The sequence below is a fragment of the Equus caballus genome, chromosome 14, assembly GCF_041296265.1.
Source record: "Equus caballus isolate H_3958 breed thoroughbred chromosome 14, TB-T2T, whole genome shotgun sequence".
Classification (NCBI taxonomy): Eukaryota; Metazoa; Chordata; class Mammalia; order Perissodactyla; family Equidae; genus Equus; species Equus caballus.
Window position 1 is genome coordinate 108,548,137 of NC_091697.1, and position 23,980 is coordinate 108,572,116.

The window sequence follows — 23,980 nt, forward strand, 5'->3', positions numbered from 1 at the left end:
TTTCCCCCAGAAGTACAATAACAGCATTTCCCCCCGAAGTATGATAATAGCAATGCTTAATAATGACTTCGGCTTAGAAGGAATACCTCTGAGGTGCCGATGTAAGTGTTGCAGTACAGAGTTGAACCCACTCTTACTTGGACGTGTGACTCCATTGATGTCATGACTCCCTCCCCTAATCAAGATGCAGAGAAAAAGTCAGAAAAAAGCGAAGGCACCTGAATCCTGAGGTTCAGACCAATTGCCAGTGAAAAACAGCCCCAAGACATTTTCTCTCATTTAAAATTTTTTCCTTTTTTTTCCTTTTTTAGCTAATAAACTTTACTTTTTAGATCAGTAGGATTGACAGCAATATTGAAAAGAAGCTACGGGGAGTTCCCATCTTCCCCTTGCCCCCACATCATGCACAACCTCCTCCATCTATTAACATCCCACACCACAGTGGTACATTTGTTACAAGCAATGAACCTGCACTGAAACATTATCACCTGTCAGTGTCCACGTTTACACTATGGTTCACTCTTGATGTTCTATATTTTATGGGTTTAGACCAATGTATAACGTCCTGTATTCACATGATAGCATGATACAGAGTATTTTTACAGCCCCTCATCCCCTGTGCTCTACCTATCCATCACTCCAACCAAGACCCCTGGCTCCTGCAGAGCTTTTTACTGTCTCCATAGATCTGGCTTTTCCAGAATGTGATGCAGTTGCAATCATACACTATGGAGCCTTTTCAGATTGACTTCTTTCTCTTAGCAATATGCATGTAAGTTGGCTGCATGTTTTTTCGTGGTTTGACAGCTCATTTCTTTTTCGTGCTGAATGCTAGTCCATTGCCTGAGTGTGCCATAGTTTGTCACTCATCTACTGAAGGACACCCTGGTTGCTTTCAACTTTGGGCAATCATGAATGAAGTTGCTATAAACATCTGTGTGCAGGTTTTGTTTGGACATGTTTTCAACTCCTTTGGGTAAATACCAAGGAGTGTGATTACTGAATTGTATGCTAAGAATATATTTAGTTTTTAAAGAAACCATCAAACTGTCTTCCAAAGTGGCTGCACCATTTTACATTCTCACCAGCAATGAATGAGAGTTCCTGTTGCTCCACATCCCCAGCAGCATTTGGTGTTGTCAGTGTTCTGGATTTTGGCCATTCTGATAGGTTTGTAGTGGTATTTCACTGTTTATATTTACATTTTTCTGATGACTTATGATGTGGAGGATTTTTTCATGTGCTTTTTGGTCATCTGTACATCTTCTTTGGTGAGGTGTTTTTGAAGTCCTTGGCTCATTTTATAATAAGGTTGTTTCTTTTCTTATTGTTGAGTTTTAGTCATTCTTTGTATATTTTGGATAGCAATCCTTTATTAGATGTGTCTTTTGGAAGTATTTTCTCCCAGCTTCTGGTTTTTTGTCTTACTTCATTCTAGTTGCTATAACAAACATACCATAAACTGGGTGGCTTAAGTAACAAACATTTATTTCTCACAGTTTGGGAAGGTGGCAAGTCCAAGATCAAGGAGCTGGCAGATTCAGTCCCTGGTGAGGGGTCTCTTTATAAGGACTCTAATTCCTTTAATGAGGCCTGTGTTCTCATGACCTAAGCACCTCCCAAAGGCCCCAGCTCCAAACATCATCCTATTGGGGATTAGGTTTCAACATATGAATTTTAGGAGGAGAGCGACATTCAGTCTGTAAGCCCTATTTTTTCATTTTCTTGACTGTGTCTTTTGCAGAGTAGATGTTTTTAGTCTTGGTGAGGTCCATCTGGTCAATTACTTTTTTCATTGGTCATGCCTTTGGTTTTATGTCTAAAAAAGGCATTGCCAAACTCAAAGTCATCTAGGTTCTCTCCTAGATTATCTTCTAGGAGATTTACACTTTTGTGTTTCATATTTAGGTCTATGATCCATTTTGAGTTCATTGTTTTGAATGGTATAAGGTCAGTGTTTTTAGATTCACTTTTTGCTTGTGGATGTCCAATTGTTCCAGCACCATCTGTTGAAAAGACTTTCTCTTCTCCATTGTATTGTTTTTGCTCCTTTGTCAAAGGATTGACTATATTTATGTGGATCTATTTCTGGGTACTCTATTCTTTTCCATTGATCTATTTGCCAATTCATTGGCTGCACTGTCTTAATTATGGTAGCTTTGCATCAAGTCTCAGAGTCAGGTAGTTTTGGTCCTCTAATTTTATTCTTCCTCCTTCAATATTGGTTGGCTGTTCTGGGTGTTTTGCCTCTCCAATTAACTTTAGGACCATTGGAAAAACCCATAAAATAACTTGCTTGGCTTTTGATCGGGATTGCATTGAATCTACAGATCAATTTGGAAAAAACTAACATCTTGACAATATTGAATCTTCCTATCCATGAATATGACAAATCTCTTCAATTGTGTGGTTCTCTGATTTCCTTCATCAGAATTTTGCAGTTTTTCTCATATAGATCTTATACATATTTTGTTTCATTTATCTCCAAGTATTTCACTTCTGGGGTGCTAATTTTAATGGTACCTTGATTTTAATTTCAAATCCCCTTGCTCATTTCTGGCATGTAGGAAAGTGATTGATGTTGTATATTATCATTTATCCTGCATTTATCCTCGTCATAATCACTTGTTAGTAACAGTTTTTTGTTACTTCTTTTTGACTTTCCACATAGATGATTATGTCATCAGCAAACAAACACAGTTTTATTTCTTCCCTCACAATCTGTATGTCTTGTATTTCTTGTCTTATTGCATTGGCTAGGACTTCCAGTGTGGTGTCGGAAAGCAGTGGTGGGATAGGACATCCTTGCCATGTTCCTGATCTGACGGGGAAAAGTTCAAGACTCTCAGCATTAAGAATGACTTTAACTGCAGGTTTTTTGTAGATATTCTTTATCAAGTTAAGGAAGTTCCTCTCTATTCCTAGTTTACTGAGATATCATCTCTCTCTCTTTTAATCATAAAAGAGATTCTTGTTAGGTCTGATGTCTCAAAGAATTGGGGTTTGTATCTATGCTGATATGGGAAAGAGAAGAGAGATGAAAATGTTCCATAACTCCTTAATTGAATATTTGGCTAGAGGGGCAAATGAGCAGTGAAGAGTGCATATACATAAATTTATGCATTTATACATATTTAAGCATTTATATATACGTACATGTTTATATACTTGTATGTGTATTCATAAATACGTATACACAAACTCAGTTGTATAACTTATTGAAATACACTTATCTGCCTAAATGGCATGAAACAATAAATGTTCAAATTAACAGACATTGAATTTTTAGGAATTTAAAATTGAACTTGGGGTATAGCTCTAAGTTCATCTATCCACATATGCCAATGGCTAGCCAAAGTTAGAATTTCTATCTGTCAGTTAAGAAAGAAAAGACTAAAAAAATGGCATGGAATTTGAAGAAAGGAAGAAGATTGTAGGTGTGACTGGCCCAAATGAAAACAAGGAGTTGTCATGAAAAAGGACACCAGCTATATTGTGTCTTACAATGCCTATCCTCTGTAGCAATTTAAGTATCAGATGGACTGTAGTTAGAAAAATAATCAAAATGTTTCAAGAGTGAACTTAATACTAAATAGAGCTAGCAGTTCTAATTAGTTCAAATTGTGCTTATTTACATCTGGGCTAGACTTTTTCTCTATTCATTAATAAATGATTCTATTTAAATATGCATATAGACTGCTGAAAAGTGGCTGAAATGTATTTTTGAAGGAAAGAATTACAGTTCCCAAGAATTGCCAGCTTGATGCATCAGACCTCACGCCATGTAAGCTAAACACACCTTCCCTTTTTCATTTCTGCCCATGTTGCTGAGATGGGGAATCAGAGCACCGTGGCACGATTTATCCTAAAGAGTTTCTCAGATGACCCCACTGTGAATGCTGTCTGCACCGGCTGTCTCCTGGTCACCTACGCCTTTGGGGTCCTGGCGAATATTGCTGTCATCACAGTGATTACCAAGGACGGCCACCTCCATACACCCATGTATTTCTTCCTAAAGAGTCTGTCCTTTCTGGATGTGTGCTACACCTCAGTCACCATGCCCAAGGCCATTGTCAATGCCATCCTGGGTTCTCAGGAGATTTCCTTCCTAGAGTGTGCTGTCCAGCTCTACTCCTTTTTCACCCTGGCAGCCACCGAGTGCTTCCTGCTCACGACCATGGCCTATGACCGCTGCATGGCCATCTATAGGCCCCTTGTGTATGGGGTCACAATGAGCAGGAAGCTCTGCTGGGAGCTGGTTTCCACCGCCTGGATTTGTGGGGCTCTCTATTCCATCTTCCATGCCATCAACACCTTCTCCCTGCCTTTCTGTGGACCGAATGTCATCGATCACTTTTTCTGTGACATACCTCCTGTCATGAGGCTCTCCTGTGTTGACTATCACACAAATGAAGAAGTGAGTTTCATTTATACCAGCTGCATCATCCTGGGAGCCTGTGTTCTCACCCTGCTCTCGTACCTTCGCATCATCTCCACCATCGCCAAGATGCAGCAGGTGCAGGGCCGCTGGAAAGCCTTCTCCACTTGCTCTTCTCACCTGACCACTGTTCTCCTGTTTTATGGAACTGGGAGTTCCCTGTACCTGAGACCTACCTCTGACTATTCTCCCATCCAAGCGCGGCTGGCTGCTGTGTTTTACTCCATCATCACACCCACCTTGAATCCTCTCATCTATTGTCTGAGGAACAAAGAAATGAAAGTAGCTCTTGAGAAAGTGTTCCTTCAACTACAGAGAAGAAAAGCGTAAGAGCTTATGTTAAGGTACCTTCTTCCACAGTGTCTAAAATCAATCCGCTTGAGAAGTAAAAATACAAATACTTGATAGATTTGAAGTATACATATTTGTTGAAGGGATGCAGGTTTTTTGAGATATTTTAATATAGGTTTGCTAGTAACATCTAGATACACTTATACTTTACTATCAAGTACATTCACCAATGTGGTATCACATACATTTTTTTCAATGTAGAGAGATCTATTGTGGTTTTTAAACTACCATTGAAACCATTAGAAAATAATCTAAAAATGCGAAAGTTCCTCATTTCCAGAAGGAGGACGTTATAGGTCAAGGCCATTAGAGTGAAGTCATGGGAAATAAATCAGTATTAAAGCACAAACAATGAAGTGAGTTTGATTAAGTATTCATCTGGTAAATAAATCTCCAAGTAGTCAAATATGTTTTTATCTGTAGAAATGTAGGGTTATACTAACAACAATAAATGTTTTTCTTTATATGTCCTTGAAATCCACAGAATATTCCGTAGCTGTGCTTTGTCTTTGGAATCAGACTCCAGTGTTAGGCAGTTCAACTGGCTCATCTGTTCAACTACAAAATAGTAGAATGAGGCTCTTTCCTTCTGCGTAACCCTCCACCCTTAACGTGTGGCTTTTGTCCCCATGTGGTTTATGCAGCTCTACACAGGTCTACCACATTCTATGTGGATAGAGTGTAGGATGAAATGGAAGAATTTGCCTCATGACAGCTTGCCTAAGTTTCCTCCATCTCAGGCGCATCCTTACAGAGAAGTCAGCCATAAGTCAACCTAGAGATGCAGGAAGGCTGAGGGACTGAATGTGTTGTTCACAAATGAGGGAAAAAGAAGACGACTGTTTTCAAACATTCCTGGAATATTTTCATGTTTGTCTTAATCTGGGAAAGCATTTATTTAAAGGAGTCTCAGATCTGATGCATATATAACATATTTTGGAGAAAAAAACATTGAAAAATAGATAACCAAAGGATTTACTTTATGTTACTACTGGGTAATAGCAAAGCTAGTATGTTACAGAATGTTGTATAAATAAGTAATCAGAAGAAAATTACCCAAACGGGCTCCTATCAAAAGATGTTATTTGGTTTTTTTAACCACAAAATAAGAGATGTTCATTGCGCTAGAACTTCAAAATTTTTTCCTGTAGTCATGTAAAATTTTCTCCCAGAATCTTCCCAAGAACTTTCCTCAGTGCCCCCTTAACCTCTTTGTTCCTCAGAGTATAGATAAGAGGGTTGAGCATGGGGGTGACCACAGTGTAGCAGAGGGAGACAAACTTCCCCTGGTCCTTGGATCTACTCTTGGCCGGCTGCAGATACATGAAGGTGATGGTTCCATAGAAGATGGTGACAACCATCAGGTGGGAGGAACAGGTCCCAAATGCTTTCCTTCTTCCAGTGGTTGACTTGATCTTCAAAACTGCCTGGGCAATGTAGCCATAGGAGACCAAGATGAAGGAGACAGGCACTATAAGGAACAGAACACTAGCCACAAAGAGCTCAGCCTCATTGAAAGTGGTGTCCACACAGGCCAACTTGATGAGCACAGGGACTTCACAGATGAAGTGATCCACTTGGCGATGCCCACAGAAGGGGAGCTGCAGGGTGAAAGTGGATTGTATGAGGGTGGTGGCCACTCCACTGAGCCATGCCAAAGTTGCCAGAGCTATGCAGAGACATGGATGCATCAAGGCAGTGTACTGGAGGGGGTGGCAGATGGCGACATAGCGATCGTAGGACATCACAGCCAGGAGGACACAGTCAGTAGAGCCTAGGGCAAGGGAGACATAGAGCTGAACCACGCAACCACCATAGGTGATGGCTTTCATGGGATCCCACAAGTTTACCAGAAGCTGGGGAATAACACTGCTGGTAAAGCAGAGGTCCAGGAAGGAGAGATGAGAAAGGAAGAAATACATTGGTGTATGAAGCTTGGGCTCCACATGAGATACCAGAATGATGGTGGTGTTCCCCACAATGGTTAGTAAATACAAGATCAAGATGACCACGAATAGAGGCTCCTGTAACTGAGGATAATCAGAAAACCCCAACAGGATAAAGCCTGTCAGGCTGCTGTCATTGGTACTCCTCTCCATCGCCATGTGCACAGTATGTTCCAGAAACCTGAGTCGTAACTGAGAAAGATGACATTTTACATAAGGTCAAATGAGTGACATCACCTCCCTCCAAATTATTCTATGTTCAATGCTTAGAACCTATGTCTTTACAACTAGTGACTTCAATACGTCTCGTTTCCCATTGTGTGCATTCTAAATAAGTGTAGTGCACACCCTCTCAGTGTCTTAGCTGTCCTCTGATGCTCTCCAGGCAGAGAAGGGCAGACACATTAAAAACACCATCATCAAGCCACAGTAATTAAAAGAGTATGGTATTGGCATAAAGTAAACATAGAGTCCAATGGAGCAGAATAGAGATGATGAACGCACTCATATACAGCCCACTGATCTTCCACAAAGGCGTGAACAGTACCCAGTAGGGAAAAGCTAGACTCTTTAATGAATGGTCGGGAAAACTGAATATCACTGTACGAAAGGATGAAATTGGATCCCTGGCTTTCACCATACACATAAATGAACTGAAAGTGCACTGAAGACTCTGTGTAAGATGTGAAACTTGAACTCCTAGAGGAAATATGGAGGAAGGCTTCCTGACGTTGGTCTTGGCAATGATTTTATGGATATGACACCAAAACCACAGGCAACAAAAGCAAAATTTAGGAAATGGGATAAAATATTTGTAAATCATAACCAGTAAGATGATAATATCCAAAATATATTAGGAATTCCAAAAACTCAGCAGCAAAAAAACAGAAAACCCAATTAAGAAGTGGGCACTTGAACAGACATTTCTCCAAACAAAACATAGGACTATCCAAGAGGTACATGAAAAGGTGCTCAACATCACCAATCATCAGGGAAATGTAAATGAAACTGCCATGAGTTACCAGCTCACATCTGCTGGGATGGCAGCTCCCAGAAAATAAAAGACAGCAAGGGTGGGTGAGACTGTGGAGAAATTAGCATCCTGTGCAGCATTGACAAGAAGGTAAAATGACAGCCACTGTGGAAAACAGAATCAACAGGCCTGAAAAATTGAAAATAGAACTACCATATGATCGAACAATCCCAGCTCTGGGTATAAATTCCGAAAAATTGAAATCAGCATCTCCAAGAGATCTACTCATTCCTGTGTCAATTGCAGCATTATTATAATAGCCAGTCTAAGTGTCCCCCTATGGATGAGTGAATAAAGAAGATGTGGTATATCATTCAGCATAATTAATAGCATGCTATTAGAATATTAATGGAATATTATTCAGTCTTAAAAAAGAAATGAATCCTGCATTATGCAACAAAATGGATGGACCTTAAGGGCATTATTATAAGTAAAACAAGCCAGAGAAGGACAAATGTGCCCCTTATATTAAGTATGTAAAATAGTCAGACTTATAGAAGCAGAGAAGGGAATGGTGGTAACCGAAGATGGGAGGAAGGGAAATGGAGAGTGGCTCAGGGTTGTAAATTACAGCTCTACAAGATGAACCAGTTCTAGAGAGCTGTGCTCCAACGTATTGCCTATATGAAACAATATATTCAATTTAAGTGTGTTAAAAAAGAAAATGTGATGTGTTCTTCCCTCACACACACACAGAGGAAAGGACACACGGAAGCTTTGGAGGTGGTGGATAGAATGATTACCTTTTTTGTGGTTATGGTCTTACTGGCATGTGCACATGTCTGGACTCATCATTGGTACACATGAAACAGCTTAGCAGTTTTTTGTGTATCAGTTATACCTCAAGAAAGCTGTAAAAAAAAAAAAGGGCACCACCATCTGTTGTAGGAAATAAATGAAGCCATCATTTCCATCCAACCAATTTTACCCCTTTATGTTACATCTCTCTGGTTACAGAAAAGGCGGAAACTCATTTAATTCCAACTAGAGAATAAAAGGCTGAGGTTTTATTTAAGCAATCTTCAATGAAAGGGGAATAAATCATTTGTCAGCGCCCAGAAAGAGTAGAAATTAGTATTGTTTACCTTTCTGCGATATGCCAGATTTGATTGGCATTCATTAAAAATCTACTCCTGAGAGCTTATGTGACCCAGTCAAAGACTCATACACTAAGAAAGTGTTTAAGGCAACACTTGAATCTATTCCTTATAGCAGACCCCATGCTCCAGGTAGTTCTGCACTTTCTTTCTCCTTCCTTCCCTCAGTGTGTGTTTGTTTTATTTTTTGCTTACTCTTTTTTTCAGAGGTCCAGGATCCTCCATGTTCCAAAACCAGTTTTTAGGAAATTAAATGTATCCATATGATTTTAGGTTTTTTTTCCCCTGGAATCATTTGCATTTTATCATCAGTTCAGAGAGTGGATGCAAAATGTATTTCCTGTTTCGGAGGCAAGTACTTAAGGGGATGTTTGTTTCCATTACTGATGTTACATCTGATTTATGCAAAGATACTACTCCGAAGCTAGTAATTATAGCTTCATTATAAAAAGGCCAGTCCATCCTTTATCCCCACACTTACCAAGGAAACTTCCCTCAGTAAAAATTGGTCTTCAGTATCATTTGCTTGCAAGCCTTTGTTCTTGGTTATATGGGAACCTCGCTAAGGGATTACTTTTTTATTTGACTAAGCTGTGTACGTGTCTCTGTACACATGTACATTGTGAGATTCGTGAGGCCAGAGGTCACATATGATGTGAATTTGCAGCCCCTTGCCCTGAGTGTGTTCACACACAGTAGCCTCTCAACAATTGCTCAGCAGTCCACATATTACATCCCTCGTTTAACCTCTTTCAGTCTCCCTGCAGACTCCCACATCTCTAGTCAACCAGTGGGTGGTAGGCTTGGTTACCATATGAGTGTGTGAGGAGGGCTGACCCGTCTTCCTCCAAACTGGGGCTGCTCAGACTCACGTGATCCTGCTTCTGTTTGAACCTGGCTGCATGTTGAAAGTGTAGGAGTGAGAGGGGTTTGTCCTGTGGTAGCTACGAGTTGTGGCCACACACGGCGCTCTTCCTGGTTTTGATGAACTCCACCCCAATCTTCTCATTACAAAATGAAACACTCTGCAACGTTCTCATCAGGATTTTGTCCTTTCCCCTCGTTCTTTCCCAGTAAGCAGCCTCACACATTTTAGGTCTATCACTAACGCAAATGCATGTCTATCGCAAAAACAAATGTTTCCTTTTCAAATTTCTTATTTTGAAGTAAACACTGTGCAGCATTAACCATAATTAGTTCTCTCTTTGTCACTGCATGTCACTGCCCTGCAAAGTGTCCCCCGTCAATAGTTGGTGGCCCCCAAATCACTGCCTCTTTATTTTCACGGTGAACAATATTGGCCCAGTTCCTCTGATTTCATTCTGACCCGTGGCCAGTTCACAGTGCACGGCCCTGAGTGGACTCAGAGAACAGGAGCCGTGCCCAGCACCTTCCAGAGGTGCTCTGCAGAGTTCACGCACAGTAATTAATTCCACTTACAGATAACACTGAGCTTGGACTTGTTTAATAACAGCAACTTTTTCAAGCAAGCAAAGTATCCTCATTGCTCATTAAGAACATCTACATTATTAAGCAGGAAAGGTTTGAAATACGTTCTACGGAAACCTTTTTAAGATATAAACATTGACAATGAATGCAGTATTTCCACAACTTCTCTCTTTAAAACTAACGGCGTGAACACCAAGAACAGGAACTAGAAAGGAACCATTCCACCAGGAACAGTCCTAAATCTATGGAAGGTCTCTAACCTAGTCACATGTGACACACATCACGTGCCTGGTATGTTGAAACTTAACAAAAAACACACGAAGAGAGAGTGAAACCTTCTTCTCTGAGCACCATCCTGTACGTCACTCATCTTGGAGAAACAAGGTGTAAAATGTAGCAGGTCAGGGAAAACTAAATGCCCACTGTTGATGGCATCCATGTGGAAGACGGCCTCATGACTGGAAGATTCCCTAGCCACAGGTGAGGGACAGGGCTGAGTGCCACGTGGACCTGGACACGGTTCCAGGGCAGAGACACTGTTATTGGGGAAAGTGACTGGAAAGATGGCATTTGAGTGAGCCTTCCCGAATGCACTGTACTTTCCCTCCCAGGGCTTGAAGGGCAGAACACAGACTGAAGATTACCAACATGTGACTCTCAGGTTCACATTCTAAAAATCCACGCCCAAGCCATCACCCGGGAGAAAAACAAAGAAAAGGAGAAACAAATGGCCATGGTACATTTGGGAAAAGACACGCCTGATCACAGTCTACCCCGAAAGACCAGGGCATGTAAGAACGACTCAAAACTGGACCTGGGTCATACACATTTCAAAATCTGTCACACAAAAGGAAGGCCAAAGAAAAAGACAAAGAAGAAAGGAGAGGGCTCTAAGAAACACAGCTTAAGTGAGGATCACACACTTGAAGGAGAATTTCTCCAAGAAACAGTGTAACTATTTGGGCAGGGGAAATATCCCGACACTCTCAAAACATTTATGACAACCCAGAGCTACTAAAGCAAATGGTTCAAGAGAGCAGTTGATTTAAAAGAGGGACTGGCTGAACTATGTAATACACCAAGGAAATACACAAGGGTGGCATCCTAAATTATCTTTAGGAAGTGAAAGAGCGAGCTGAATAAAGAGAATACTTGAGTAACTAGTACAGAATGCCAGGAAAGGAAAGAGAAAGAATTATTAAGAAAAACGATGTGGAAAGAGAAAGAATTATTACGAAAAACGATGTGAAAAGTCAAAACATAGTATCTCCTACAGTTTCACGGTTGGTAAATTCTGTTGAAGCCAAAGCTGCAGGCTGAACCCTATGAAAGCTGACAGCCAGGATAAGGTGATAATCTCACAGTTCCTTTATAGCTGTGTGTCACAAAATCCACAACGGAGACACCTCACTATTAAACATTCAGGCAGCAAGTAACGTAAAATAAACACATAGAAACCAGACATGCTGGTGATGTGAAGTGTGTGTCATTGACCAGATATGCAGCTTTAACGAAAACTCTGATTCCATACAGAATAGAAGTTTTACTTGGTATATTTTCTAACTCAATGCTGTAAAACTGAATGAATAATAGAAAGTTCGGGGAAAGAGGATCCCAAAATTTCAATTGGACATTATTCAATTCATAATTAAATAAAACTGCAAATATTAAGATATAAGAATATTTACAGTTTTAACACTTGTTTTAAGCAACATAAGAAACAAAATTAAGGTCGACAAGTTAGAAAAATACCAGAAAATAAAACTTATGCAAAATAAAAATAATATTTTACATAGCAAAAGAAACAAAAGTAATCCTGAATATTAATGAGACATTTCTTAAAAAGCATAGAAAAGAACCTAATACATACTAAAGATAATAATACAGACTATAATTTTGTATTATTTATTAAGGGAACTATAGATAATTCCTATAGAAACTAGGCAATTTTTGAAACTATTTCAGAAACATTTTAACAGAGTTTACTTCACAAAGACATTTCCATACAAACCTGCAAATTAAGAAGTTATATGGTAACCAATTTGTATGTTTTATTCTAAAACTTTAAAATTTCTGTACTACAAAACACTATCATCAAATTTTTTTAGTTAACGTAGGAAAATATTGGCAAATAGACATTGTGTGAAATCTACAGAGATATCATGGGAGGAGTTGGGACTGAATGAATCCTGCTGATAATCGCTCCTTCCACCAAGACCTAAGGAATCTCTTCTCTTTCCAGGTGCAAGCAAACTTCCCTTCCAGCCCCCAAATGCCGACTGTGCCCCCTGCACTTCCGTTCTTCTCTCTGTGCGACCTCCTCCTCCTCGGGCCCCCAAACACTATGTCCTGGGCCCTAAACCAGTGCAGGAAGCTGACTTTTGGGTGTGGCAGCTGGAGAGGCCTCCTGACACGGATCCTTCTGGTCCCTTTGACGAGAATGAATTCATCGTGACATCGTGACCACGGGACAGGTCCCTAAACCCTGGAAGATAATGCTTTGTGTCCCACAGCCACCTACCACCTTCAAAGTCCACTGATTCTTCATGCCTCCCTCAGAAAATGAGATGCTCATAATCGATGTGGTCTTGGGGGTACCTCCAGTCCATCTACCTGACAGTCTGGAGGACTTCTGCACATTTTCACGTGACTCAGTGTCCGGCCTGATTGTAACTTAAGCCTTGCTGCAGCCCCGCCCTGTCCGCTGTCGAGCTGGACATGCCCCAGCTCCTCACACCACCTGGAGTCGCCCCTCCCTTGAGAACGTGTTCAGGCCCTGCTCCTCAGGAGACTCCAGCCCTAGTGCCACTTCCCAGTTTGTTCCTCTCCGTTGACCACATCCAAACACCACGTGGATCAAGGCATGGTGTGAGCTCCCACATTGTGCCTTCTTCTCTGACACTGAACTCTTTTCACTTAGAAAATAGTGTGGCATCCATCCTCTCCCTGTGCCACTGCCGCATACGCGTTGAAAGCGCTGCTGGGGTGCCGAGCCCATGACTTATGGTTCTCCTTAAAACACTTGCCTTGTACAAATGTTGCTATGACCCACTCAACCTTCTTCTCTGTTCTGGTAGACTCCCTCATTTCTACAATCCAACATCACCACAGAAAAATAGGAGCTTAAATGCAACTTTTAGAACTAGGTCACACAGGCTTTCAATAAAATGGGGAGATTATGATGTGAAAAACAACATTTTAACAGTCTGGGGTCCATCACAGCCCAGAGCAGGTCAGGAGACTGAGGCTGCGATTAAACAAAGTGAGACGAGGGGAGGTGGAGATGTGTGCTGCATGTAAATCTCCTTCTGGAGCTGCATTTCTGTGAATTTAGCTGCATACACAAGTAAGATGGATCGGTTGAGCACATATTGTACATCTTGACTTATTCCCTTTCAACTCAAGAAGATTTTCTCTAGACTCTGGCAAGACATTTCGCAAATGCGTATCCCATGCAAAAATATTTGGGTCAGAGGATTGTTTCTTCAATTTGAAGAACACAGAAAGGTCAGGGATGATCAATTGAAACCGGTTCTTTGCTGTCTTTGAGCAGAGGTGATCTTGGGCATTAAAACAATAAAATAAAATAAACAAACAACAAACCCCCAAAACCAGAAACAAAGACAATTCTATGAGAAAAAAGGTTCTGAAATAGTCAGTGACAACAAGAAGGGGCTAATCTGAAATTCACAGACTTGACCATTCTGAGGTGCTTTAATTTCTTAGCTTGCTCTACGCACAATAAAACGTGCAACCTGCCCACGGTGACCGCAGCTTGCCCTCCTGTCCACATACCTGTTTCAGGCCGAGAACATGCAGTCTGGCCTCAGGCGTTCCTGCCTTGTCCACGGCATGTCCAGCTGCCTGTGTCTTGAGAGGCAGCCAGCAGGTGTTCCTGGTTTAAGGTCCTGGAGCCAGGGGAGGTGTTCAAGGAAGGGCAAGCTGGGAACCAAAAGTGAAGTTCCGAGCAAAGGAGCGTCCGGGTCTCGTAGAGACTTGTCACTGACCAGTGGCTAAACTGGGAGTCAGGATGCCCAGAAAGATGACACTTAATCTTCCTCCCCTGCCTGGAAGAGCAGGCGAAGATGTTGAACCGTCTTTGGGAGTTTGGCGCACAGGTGACATCAGCCCTCAGTCATGAGTAAGAAGTATCACAAGGCCTGGGAAGCTCCTTCTCTGGGGGCTGATCTCTCTGCAGCAGCTCGAAAAGCTGCTGCTCCTGCCCATACAGCCCACGGTCAACATGGAAATGCGCATCCCAAATACGGGAAACAGTAAATGGATTCTACACTGGGTGTTGGGGTTGCTTAGGAATGTGTCAGAAGAAAACGGGCTATGACCAGTGACTCCCTTCCCAAGAGAAATAACCATAGAGTGAGAAATGCCAGTGATTTACCTCCTTGAGAAGGAGAAGGTTTATGTTAGGAAAGCAAAGAAAGGCTTGTTGATGTGGCATCCTCACATCCCCACAAGGGTAGGAGAATTGCCGTGTTTCCTCTGTGGACAATGTGTGACTCATTAAAGTGTTCACAGCAGAGGATCCTGGGACACGGTTGTGCCAACAGGCCCCGCGGTCATGGTTTCTTCCCATCACTAAGGATTCACAGGGTAAGACATCAGGATCTCACCTTGGCGCTTTTCCAAAACATTACCAATTACACTCCTGATTACCCCACTGTAACACATGCACGAGGCAGAAGAAAAATCGTATCTTTAAGCAATAACAAAAGATTCAGAGAAATTGTAGCAATTCAGAGAAATCCCCCAGGAGTAAATCCCTTAGTAATGAGTCCACAACGTCAATGTCTCAATGGGTGCGTTCAATTGGACAGCAATGTCAGGCCCCACTGCACTGCAGTATTCGCAGAACTCTAAGATTCCCATTTCATTTCTGAGCAGACACACGAACAATTCTATTCTTATTCCCCTTTTCTACCGTGGTAGTACTTCCATTGTTGTATAGATGTAAAAACTAATTGTTGCTTTATCGTTATTCACGATAGGAGAGTCTCCACATTCCCTTGATTATCATTGTCTCTGATCATGCTTACCAACAAATTCCAGATTCTACTTCCTGCCTGATCAGTCCATTTTCCTTTCCCATATATTTTCCTAGATCAGGAAGCCCCAGTTAATTGGGAGTCAGAGATGTCTGCACCCTCCGGCACACTGGAGAACAGTCTATTTCCAAGTCTGTTCTGCTATGTGTGTAGATATCTTCTGATTCTTCTAATACGTTAAAAAACAATGTCCTCCTTGTCACCTAAAGTGAATCGTACCACCCAAAGACTACTTGTCTTCTGTTTCAAGTTGTCAGCCTTTTAAGAATTCACCCACAGATTCCTTCATTTCTTATACACATTTAAACATATTTGTACTTTAGAAACAACAAAATAAACTCTCTTCCTTATCATGGCAACTTGCCACGGCTTAGGTAATGTCACTTTACAACCATGATCCATTTAACATCAAAAATCCAGATAAAACAAAAACACATTAGCAAACAATCTTCTTGCTTGATTAATATAGATTTGGTTTTACAAAGAATTTATTGGAAGTGAGGCCTTTTTTCCCTAACATTGACTTTTACTGTTGGTAATAGATACCATCACTAGTGAAAATCTACTGTATAATAGAGCTGGACCATCAGCATATAAACTCTATAAAGGCGGTTTGGTTCACATGTGTGTCCTCAATAATTGTTGGATTACCAAGTCCATTTCTTAAAGGAGATAAGACAGACTGAAGTTTCGTGATGCATGAAAAATTGGGTGCACCTGTTCAGGTATGAAAGGATGGAAGGTGTAATGGAATAGGTGATGAATTCATGAAATAAACATCTTCTGTGTAGTAAGGAGGCCATCTCAGCTGTGCACATGAGAGGTGGCGGAAAGTTACCTACAGCAGGTGAGGAGGAGGAGAGGAGTGAGGATGAAGTATGTCCCATTGTGTGATGTTAGCAGTGGTGAGAAGGAACCAGACCAGGGAGCTGTTGATTTAGTTATGATGCGATCATTTTGAGGTCATTTCAAGAGCCGACTTGGAGAAGTGAAGGACACAGTTGACATGAGGAGGTGGATGGAAAGGGCCGTGCAGAAACGTAAATCTGGGAGTCACCTGTGTGAAGAGCTTACTTTAAACTGTGGTGAAGTCGTCACATAGTTGCTGTTCTCAAAAGCCTGCTAAGGAGACAAACACAAACCATGAGAGACTTGTCATGCAGGAGGAGGTGCAGCAACAGAGGGGAACTCCGTGTGTAACGGGGCTCCCACAGGGCACCTGGCCACACGTGAGGGGTCCAGCAATCCACGGTTAGTGGCAAGGACAATGCCACTAAGCTTTAGGAGTTGCTCTTTCTGTTCTGAGCAACTGGTCAATATATCTCAATCTCTGCTAAAGGAAAACTATAATAGTGCCCTTCTAGCAGATAGTTATGGCTGCTAAGTAAAACAAAACTTATAAATAAAGTCTATGAACACAAAGCATCTAGAAGAGTGATCTAATTTTCATTTGGTTTGCTCGATACTTTGAAGCTCAAATTACAGAAGTCAGAAAGGTGACGCAACTTGTTCAAGCCAAGCAGCTCTTACGTGGTGAAATGGGCATTCAAACTCAGGGCTGTCCGACTCTGACATTCAAGCTCTATTTCAATTTTTCTACTGAAACCCACTTATAGGGTCATGAACAGGACAAAACCAATTATTGAGTGATCACCCATTTATGAATCAGTCCTAATAACTCCTAAATATTTGTTGATAATCACGTCTCACTAAAGCACAAAGAATCTTTCTCAGTGCTGCCTTCACTTCCTTATTTCTCAGGGTGTAGATGAGGGGGTTGAGCATGGGGGTGACCACGGTGTAGCAGAGGGAGACAAACTTCCCCTGGTCCTTGCATCTACTCTTGGCCGGCTGCAGATACATGAAGATGATGGTTCCATAGAAGATGGTGACAACCATCAGGTGGGAGGAACAGGTCCCAAACGCTTTCCTTCTTCCAGTGGTTGACTTGATCTTCAAAACTGCCTGGGCAATGTAGCCATAGGAGACCAAGATGAAGGAGACAGGCACTATAAGGAACAGGACACTAGCCACAAAGAGCTCAGCCTCATTGAAGGTGGTGTCCACACAGGCCAACTTGATGAGCACGGGAACTTCACAGAAGAAATGATCCACCTGGCGATGCCCACAGAAGGGGAGCTGCAGGGTGAGAGTGGATTGTATGAGGGTGGTGGCCACTCCACTGAGCCATGCCAAAGTTGCCAGAGCTATGCAGAGACATGGATGCATCAAGGCAGTGTACTGGAGGGGGCGGCAGATGGCGACATAGCGATCGTAAGACATCGCAGCCAGGAGGACACACTCAGTAGAGCCTAGGGCAAGGGAGACACAGAGCTGAACCACGCAACCACCATAGGTGATGGCTTTCGTGGGATCCCACAAGTTTACCAGAAGCTGGGGAATAACACTGCTGGTAAAGCAGAGGTCCAGGAAGGAGAGATGAGAAAGGAAGAAATACATTGGTGTGTGAAGCTTGGGTTCCAGACGAGATACCAGAATGATGGTGGTGTTCCCCACAATGGTTAGTAAATACAAGATCAAGATGACCGCAAATAGAGGCTCCTGTAACTGAGGATAATCAGAAAACCCCAACAGGATAAAGCCTGTCAGGCTGCTGTCATTGGTACTCCTCTCCATCGCCATGTGCACAGTATGTTCCAGAAACCTGAGTCGTAACTGAGAAAGATGACATTTTACATAAGGTCAAATGAGTGACAATGTCATCTCCGTAAAAAGTATTCTATGTTCAATGCTTACATGCTATGTTCTCACATTTAGTGACTTAAGTATGCCTTGTTTCCTATTGTGTGCATTCTAAATAAGAGCCATGCACACCCTCTTAGTACCTTAGCTGGCCTCTGATGTTCTCAAAGGTAGAAAAGAGCAGACATATTAAAAACACTGTCGTCAAATTACAGTAATTAAAAGAGTATGGTATTGGCAGAAAGTAGACATACAGACCAATGGAGCAGAATAGAGATCCCAGAGATGAACGCACTCAGATACAGCCCACTGATCTTCCACGAAGGCATGAAGAGTACCCAGGAGGGAAAGACTAGACTCTTTAATCAACTGTTTGAGAAAACTGAATATCCATGTGGAATAGAATAAAATTGGATCCCTATCTCTCGCCATACACATAAATCAACTGAAATTGCAATAAAGACTTCAATGTAAGATGTGAAACTTGAACTCCTAGAGGAAATATGGAGGAAAGCTTCTTGACATTGGTCTTGGCAGTGATTTTATGGATATGACACCAAAATCACAGGGAACCCAAGCAATAATCTAGGGAACGGGGTAAAATATTTGCAAATCATGTCCTGTAAGAGGTTAATATCCAAAATATATTAGGAATTCCGAAAACTCAGCAGCAGAAAACCAGAAAACCTGATTAAGATCTGGGCACTTGAATAGACATTTCTCCAAACAAAACATAGAAATATCCAGGAAGTACATGAAAAGGTGCTCAACATCACTAACCATCAGGGAAGTGTAAATCAAACCACCATGAGTTATCACCTCACATCTGCTAGGACGGCAGTTACCAGAAAATAAAAGACAGCAAGGGTGGGTGAGACTGTGGAGAAATTAGCATCCTGTGCAGCATTGACAAGAAGGTAAAATGACAGCCACTGTGGAAAACAGAATCAACAGGCCTGAAAAATTGAAAATAGAACTACCATATGATCGAACAATCCCAGCTCTGGGTATAAATTCCGAAAAATTGAAATCAGCATCTCCAAGAGATCTACTCATTCCTGTGTCAATTGCAGCATTATTATAATAGCCAGTCTAAGTGTCCCCCTATGGATGAGTGAATAAAGAAGATGTGGTATATCACTCAGCATAATTAATAGCATGCTATTAGAATATTAATGGAATATTATTCAGTCTTAAAAAAGAAATGAATCCTGCATTATGCAACAAAATGGATGGACCTTAAGGGCATTATTTTAAGTGAAACAAGTCAGACAGAGAAGGACAAATGTGCCCCTTATATTAAGTATGTAAAATAGTCAGACTTATAGAAGCAGAGAAGGGAATGGTGGTAACCGAAGATGGGAGGAAGGGAATGGAGAGTTGCTCAGGGTTGTAAATTACAGCTCTACAAGATGAACCAGTTCTAGAGAGCTGTGCTCCAACGCATTGCCTACGTGGAACAATATATTCAATTTAAGTGTGTTAAAAAAGAAAATGTGATGTGTTCTTCCCTCACACACACACAGAGGAAAGGACACACGGAAGCTTTGGAGGTGGTGGATAGAATGATTACCTTTTTTGTGGTGATGGTCTTACTGGCATGTGCACATGTCTGGACTCATCATTGGTACACATGAAACAGCTTAGCAGTTTTTTGTGTATCAGTTATACCTCAAGAAAGCTGTAAAAAAAGAAAAGGCACCACCATCAGTTGTAGGAAATAAATGAAGCCATCATTTCCATCCAACCAATTTTACCCCTTTATGTTACATCTCTCTGGTTACAGAAAAGGCGGAAACTCAGTTAATTCCAACTAGAGAATAAAAGCCTGAGATTTTATTTAAGCAATCTTCAATGAGAAGGGAATAAATCATTTGTCAGCGCCCAAAAAGAGTAGAAATCAGTGTTAAGTTTACGTCTTTGCGATATACCAGATTTGATTGACATTCATTAAAAATCCACTCCTGGGATCTTGTGTGACCCTGTCAAAGGCACGTACACTTAGTACATGTTTAAGGCAACACTTGAATCTATTCCTTATCGCAGATCCCCTGCTCCAGGTAATTCTGCACTTTCTTTCTCCTTCCTTCCCTCAGCGTGTGTTTGTTTTATTTTTTGCTTACTCTTTTTTTCAGAGGTCCAGGATCCTCCATGTTCCAAAACCAGTTTTTAGGAAATTAAATGTATCCATATGATTTTAGGGTTTTTTTTCCTGGAATCCTTTGCATTTTATCATCAGCTCAGAGTGTGGATGCAAAATGTATTTCCTGTTTTGGAGGCAAGTACTTAAGGGGATGTTTGTTTCCATTACTGATGTTACATCTGATTTATGCAAAGATACTACTCTGAAGCTAGTAATTATAGCTTCATTATAAAAAGGCCAGCCCATCCTTTATCCCCACACTTACCAAGGAAACTTCCTTCAGTAAAAAAGGTCTTCAGTATCATTCGCTCCCAAGCCTTTGTTCTTGGTTATATGGGAACCTCGCTAAGGGATTACTTTTTTATTTGACTAAGCTGTGTACGTGTCTCTGTACACATGTACATTGTGAGATTCGTGAGGCCAGAGGTCACATATGATGTGAATTTGCAGCCCCTTGCCCTGAGTGTGTTCACACACAGTAGCCTCTCAACAATTGCTCAGCAGTCCACATATTACATTCCTCGTTTAACCTCTTTCAGTCTCCCTGCAGACTCCCACATCTCTAGTCAACCAGTGGGTGGTAGGCTTGGTTACCATATGAGTGTGTGAGGAGGCCTGACCCGTCTTCCTCCAAACTGGGGCTGCTCAGACTCACGTGATCCTGCTTCTGTTTGAACCTGGCTGCATGTTGAAAGTGTAGGAGTGAGAGGGGTTTGTCCTGTGGTAGCTACGAGTTGTGGCCACACACGGCGCTCTTCCTGGTTTTGATGAACTCCACCCCAATCTTCTCATTACAAAATGAAACACTCTACAACGTTCTCATCAGGATTTTGTCCTTTCCCCTCGTTCTTTCCCAGTAAGCAGCCTCACACATTTTAGGTCTATCACTAACGCAAATGCATGTCTATCGCAAAAACAAATGTTTCCTTTTCAAATTTCTTATTTTGAAGTAAACACTGTGCAGCATTAACCATAATTAGTTCTCTCTTTGTCACTGCATGTCACTGCCCTGCAAAGTGTCCCCCGTCAATAGTTGGTGGCCCCCAAATCACTGCCTCTTTATTTTCACGGTGAACAATATTGGCCCAGTTCCTCTGATTTCATTCTGACCCGTGGCCAGTTCACAGTGCACGGCCCTGAGTGGACTCAGAGAACAGGAGCCGTGCCCAGCACCTTCCAGAGGTGCTCTGCAGAGTTCACGCACAGTAATTAATTCCACTTACAGATAACACTGAGCTTGGACTTGTTTAATAACAGCAACTTTTTCAAGCAAGCAAAGTATCCTCATTGCTCATTAAGAACATCTACATTATTAAGCAGGAAAGGTTTGAAATACGTTCTACGGAAACCTTTTTAAGATATAAACATTGACAGCGAATGCAGTATTTCCACAGCTTCTCTCTTTAAAACTAACGGCGTGAACACCAAGAACAGGGATTAGAAAGAGAACATCATTCCACCAGGAACAGTCCTAAATCTATGGAAGGTCTCTAACCTAGTCACATGTGACACACATCACGTGCCTGGTATGTTGAAACTTAACAAAAAACACACGAAGAGAGAGAGTGAAACCTTCTTCTCTGAGCACCATCCTGTACGTCACTCATCTTGGAGAAACAAGGTGTAAAATGTAGCAGGTCAGGGAAAACTAAATGCCCACTGTTGATGGCATCCATGTGGAAGACGGCCTCATGACTGGAAGATTCCCTAGCCACAGGTGAGGGACAGGGCTGAGTGCCACGTGGACCTGGACACGGTTCCAGGGCAGAGACACTGTTATTGGGGAAAGTGACTGGAAAGATGGCATTTGAGTGAGCCTTCCCGAATGCACTGTACTTTCCCTCCCAGGGCTTGAAGGGCAGAACACAGACTGAAGATTACCAACATGTGACTCTCCAGCTAACATTCTACAAGTCCACCCAATCCATCCCCCAGGGGAGAGAGAAAGAAAAGGAGAGACCAAGCAACCCTAGTGTATTTCGGGAAAGACAAGCCTGTGTCACTGACTACCCCCAAAGAGGAGGGCGTGTAAGAAATACTCAACACTGGACCTGGGTCGTACACATTTCAAAATCTATAACTTAAAAACAAGATGAAAGACAAAGGCAAGCACGAAAACAAGAGGGCGCTAAGAAACACAGCTTAAGTGAGGATCACACACTTGAAGGAGAATTTCTCCAGGAAACAGTGTAACTACTTGGGCAGGGGCAGTATCCTGACAGTCTCAAATAATTGAAGACAACCTGGAGATAGTAAAACAGATGGTTCAAAAGAACAGAAGATTTAAAGGAGGGACTGGCTGGACTACGTAATACAATCAAGGAAATACACAAGGGTGGCATCCTGAGTTATGTTTAGGAAGTGAAAGAAAGAGCTGAATAAAGGGAATGCTTGAGTTACTAGCACAGAATGCCAGGAAAGGAAAGAGAAAGAGTTATTAAGAAAGATGACACAAAAAATCAAAACACAATACCTCCTGCAGTTTCACGGTTGGTAAATTCCCTTGACATCCACAGCTCCAGGCTGAACCCTATGAAAGCTGACAGCCAGGATAAGGTGATAATCTCACAGTTCCTTAATAGCTGTGTGTCACAACATCCACAACGGAGACACCTCACTATTAAACATTCAGGCAGCAAGTAACGTAAAATAAACACATAGAAACCAGACATGCTGGTGATGTGAAGTGTGTGTCATTGAGCAGATATTCAGCTTTAATGAAAACTCTGATTCCATACAGAATAGAAGTTTTGCTCACTATACTCATTGCTGTAGAACTGAAATTAATAATAGAAAGTTAGGGGAAAGAGGGTGGCAAAATTTCAATTGGACATTATTAAATTCATAATTAAAAATACTGTAAATATTAAAATATAAGAATATTTAGGGTTTAAAACTTGTTTTAAACAACATAAGAAAAAAATTAAGGTGAACCATTAGAAAAATACCAGAAAATAAAACTTACACAAAATAAAAATAGCAGTTTACATAACAAAAGAAACAAAAGTAATCCTGAATATTAATGAAACATTTCTGAAAAAGCATAGAAGAGAACCTAATACATACTAAAGATAATAATGCAAACTATAATTTTGTATTATTTATTAATGGAACTATAGATAATTCCTATTGAAACTAGATAATTTTTGGGACTATTTCAGAAACATCTTAACAGAGTTTACTTCACAAAGACATTACCGTATAAACCGGCAATTTAAGAGGTTATATTGTAAACAATTTGTATTTTTTATTCTAAAACTTTAAAATCTCTCTACTACAAAACATATCATCAAATTTTTTAATTAATGTAGAAAAGTATTTGCAAATAGACATTGTGTGAAATCTACAGAGATATCATGGGAGGAGTTGGGACTGAATGAATCCTGCTGATAATCGCTCCTTCCACCAAGACCTAAGGAATCTCTTCTCTTTCCAGGTCCAAGCAAACTTCTCTTCCAGCCCCCAAATGCCGACTGTGCCTCCTGCATTCTGTTCTTCTCTCTGTGCGACCTCCTCCTCCTCGGGCCCCCAAACACTATGTCCTGGGCCCTAAACCAGTGCAGGAAGCTGACTTTTGGGTGTGGCAGCTGGAGAGGCCTCCTGACATGGATCCTTCTGGTCCCTTTGATGAGAATGAATCCATCGTGACACGGGGTGTAACATGGGGCAGGTCCCTAAACCCTGGAAGATAATGCTCTGTGTCCACAGCCACCTACCACCTTCAAAGTCCACTGATTCTTCATGCCTCCCTCAGAAAATG

General features: G+C 41.4%; 3 protein-coding genes across 3 annotated transcripts; 1 reads left to right on the forward strand and 2 right to left on the reverse strand.

Annotated features, from left to right (window-relative positions):
• Positions 1-3,832: 3,832 nt before the first annotated feature.
• Positions 3,833-4,768, forward strand: OR9E4 (olfactory receptor family 9 subfamily E member 4). Its single transcript, NM_001391662.1, is given in 1 exon segment — positions 3,833-4,768. A coding segment is annotated over 1 exon segment (936 nt).
• A 1,172-nt stretch (positions 4,769-5,940) lies between these two features.
• OR2G28 (olfactory receptor family 2 subfamily G member 28) lies at positions 5,941-6,894 on the reverse strand. The gene is given in 1 exon segment (NM_001391725.1): positions 5,941-6,894. A coding segment is annotated over 1 exon segment (954 nt).
• Positions 6,895-17,045: 10,151 nt separating this feature from the next.
• Positions 17,046-18,017, reverse strand: OR2G29 (olfactory receptor family 2 subfamily G member 29). The gene is given in 1 exon segment (NM_001391663.1): positions 17,046-18,017. A coding segment is annotated over 1 exon segment (972 nt).
• Positions 18,018-23,980: the final 5,963 nt, after the last annotated feature.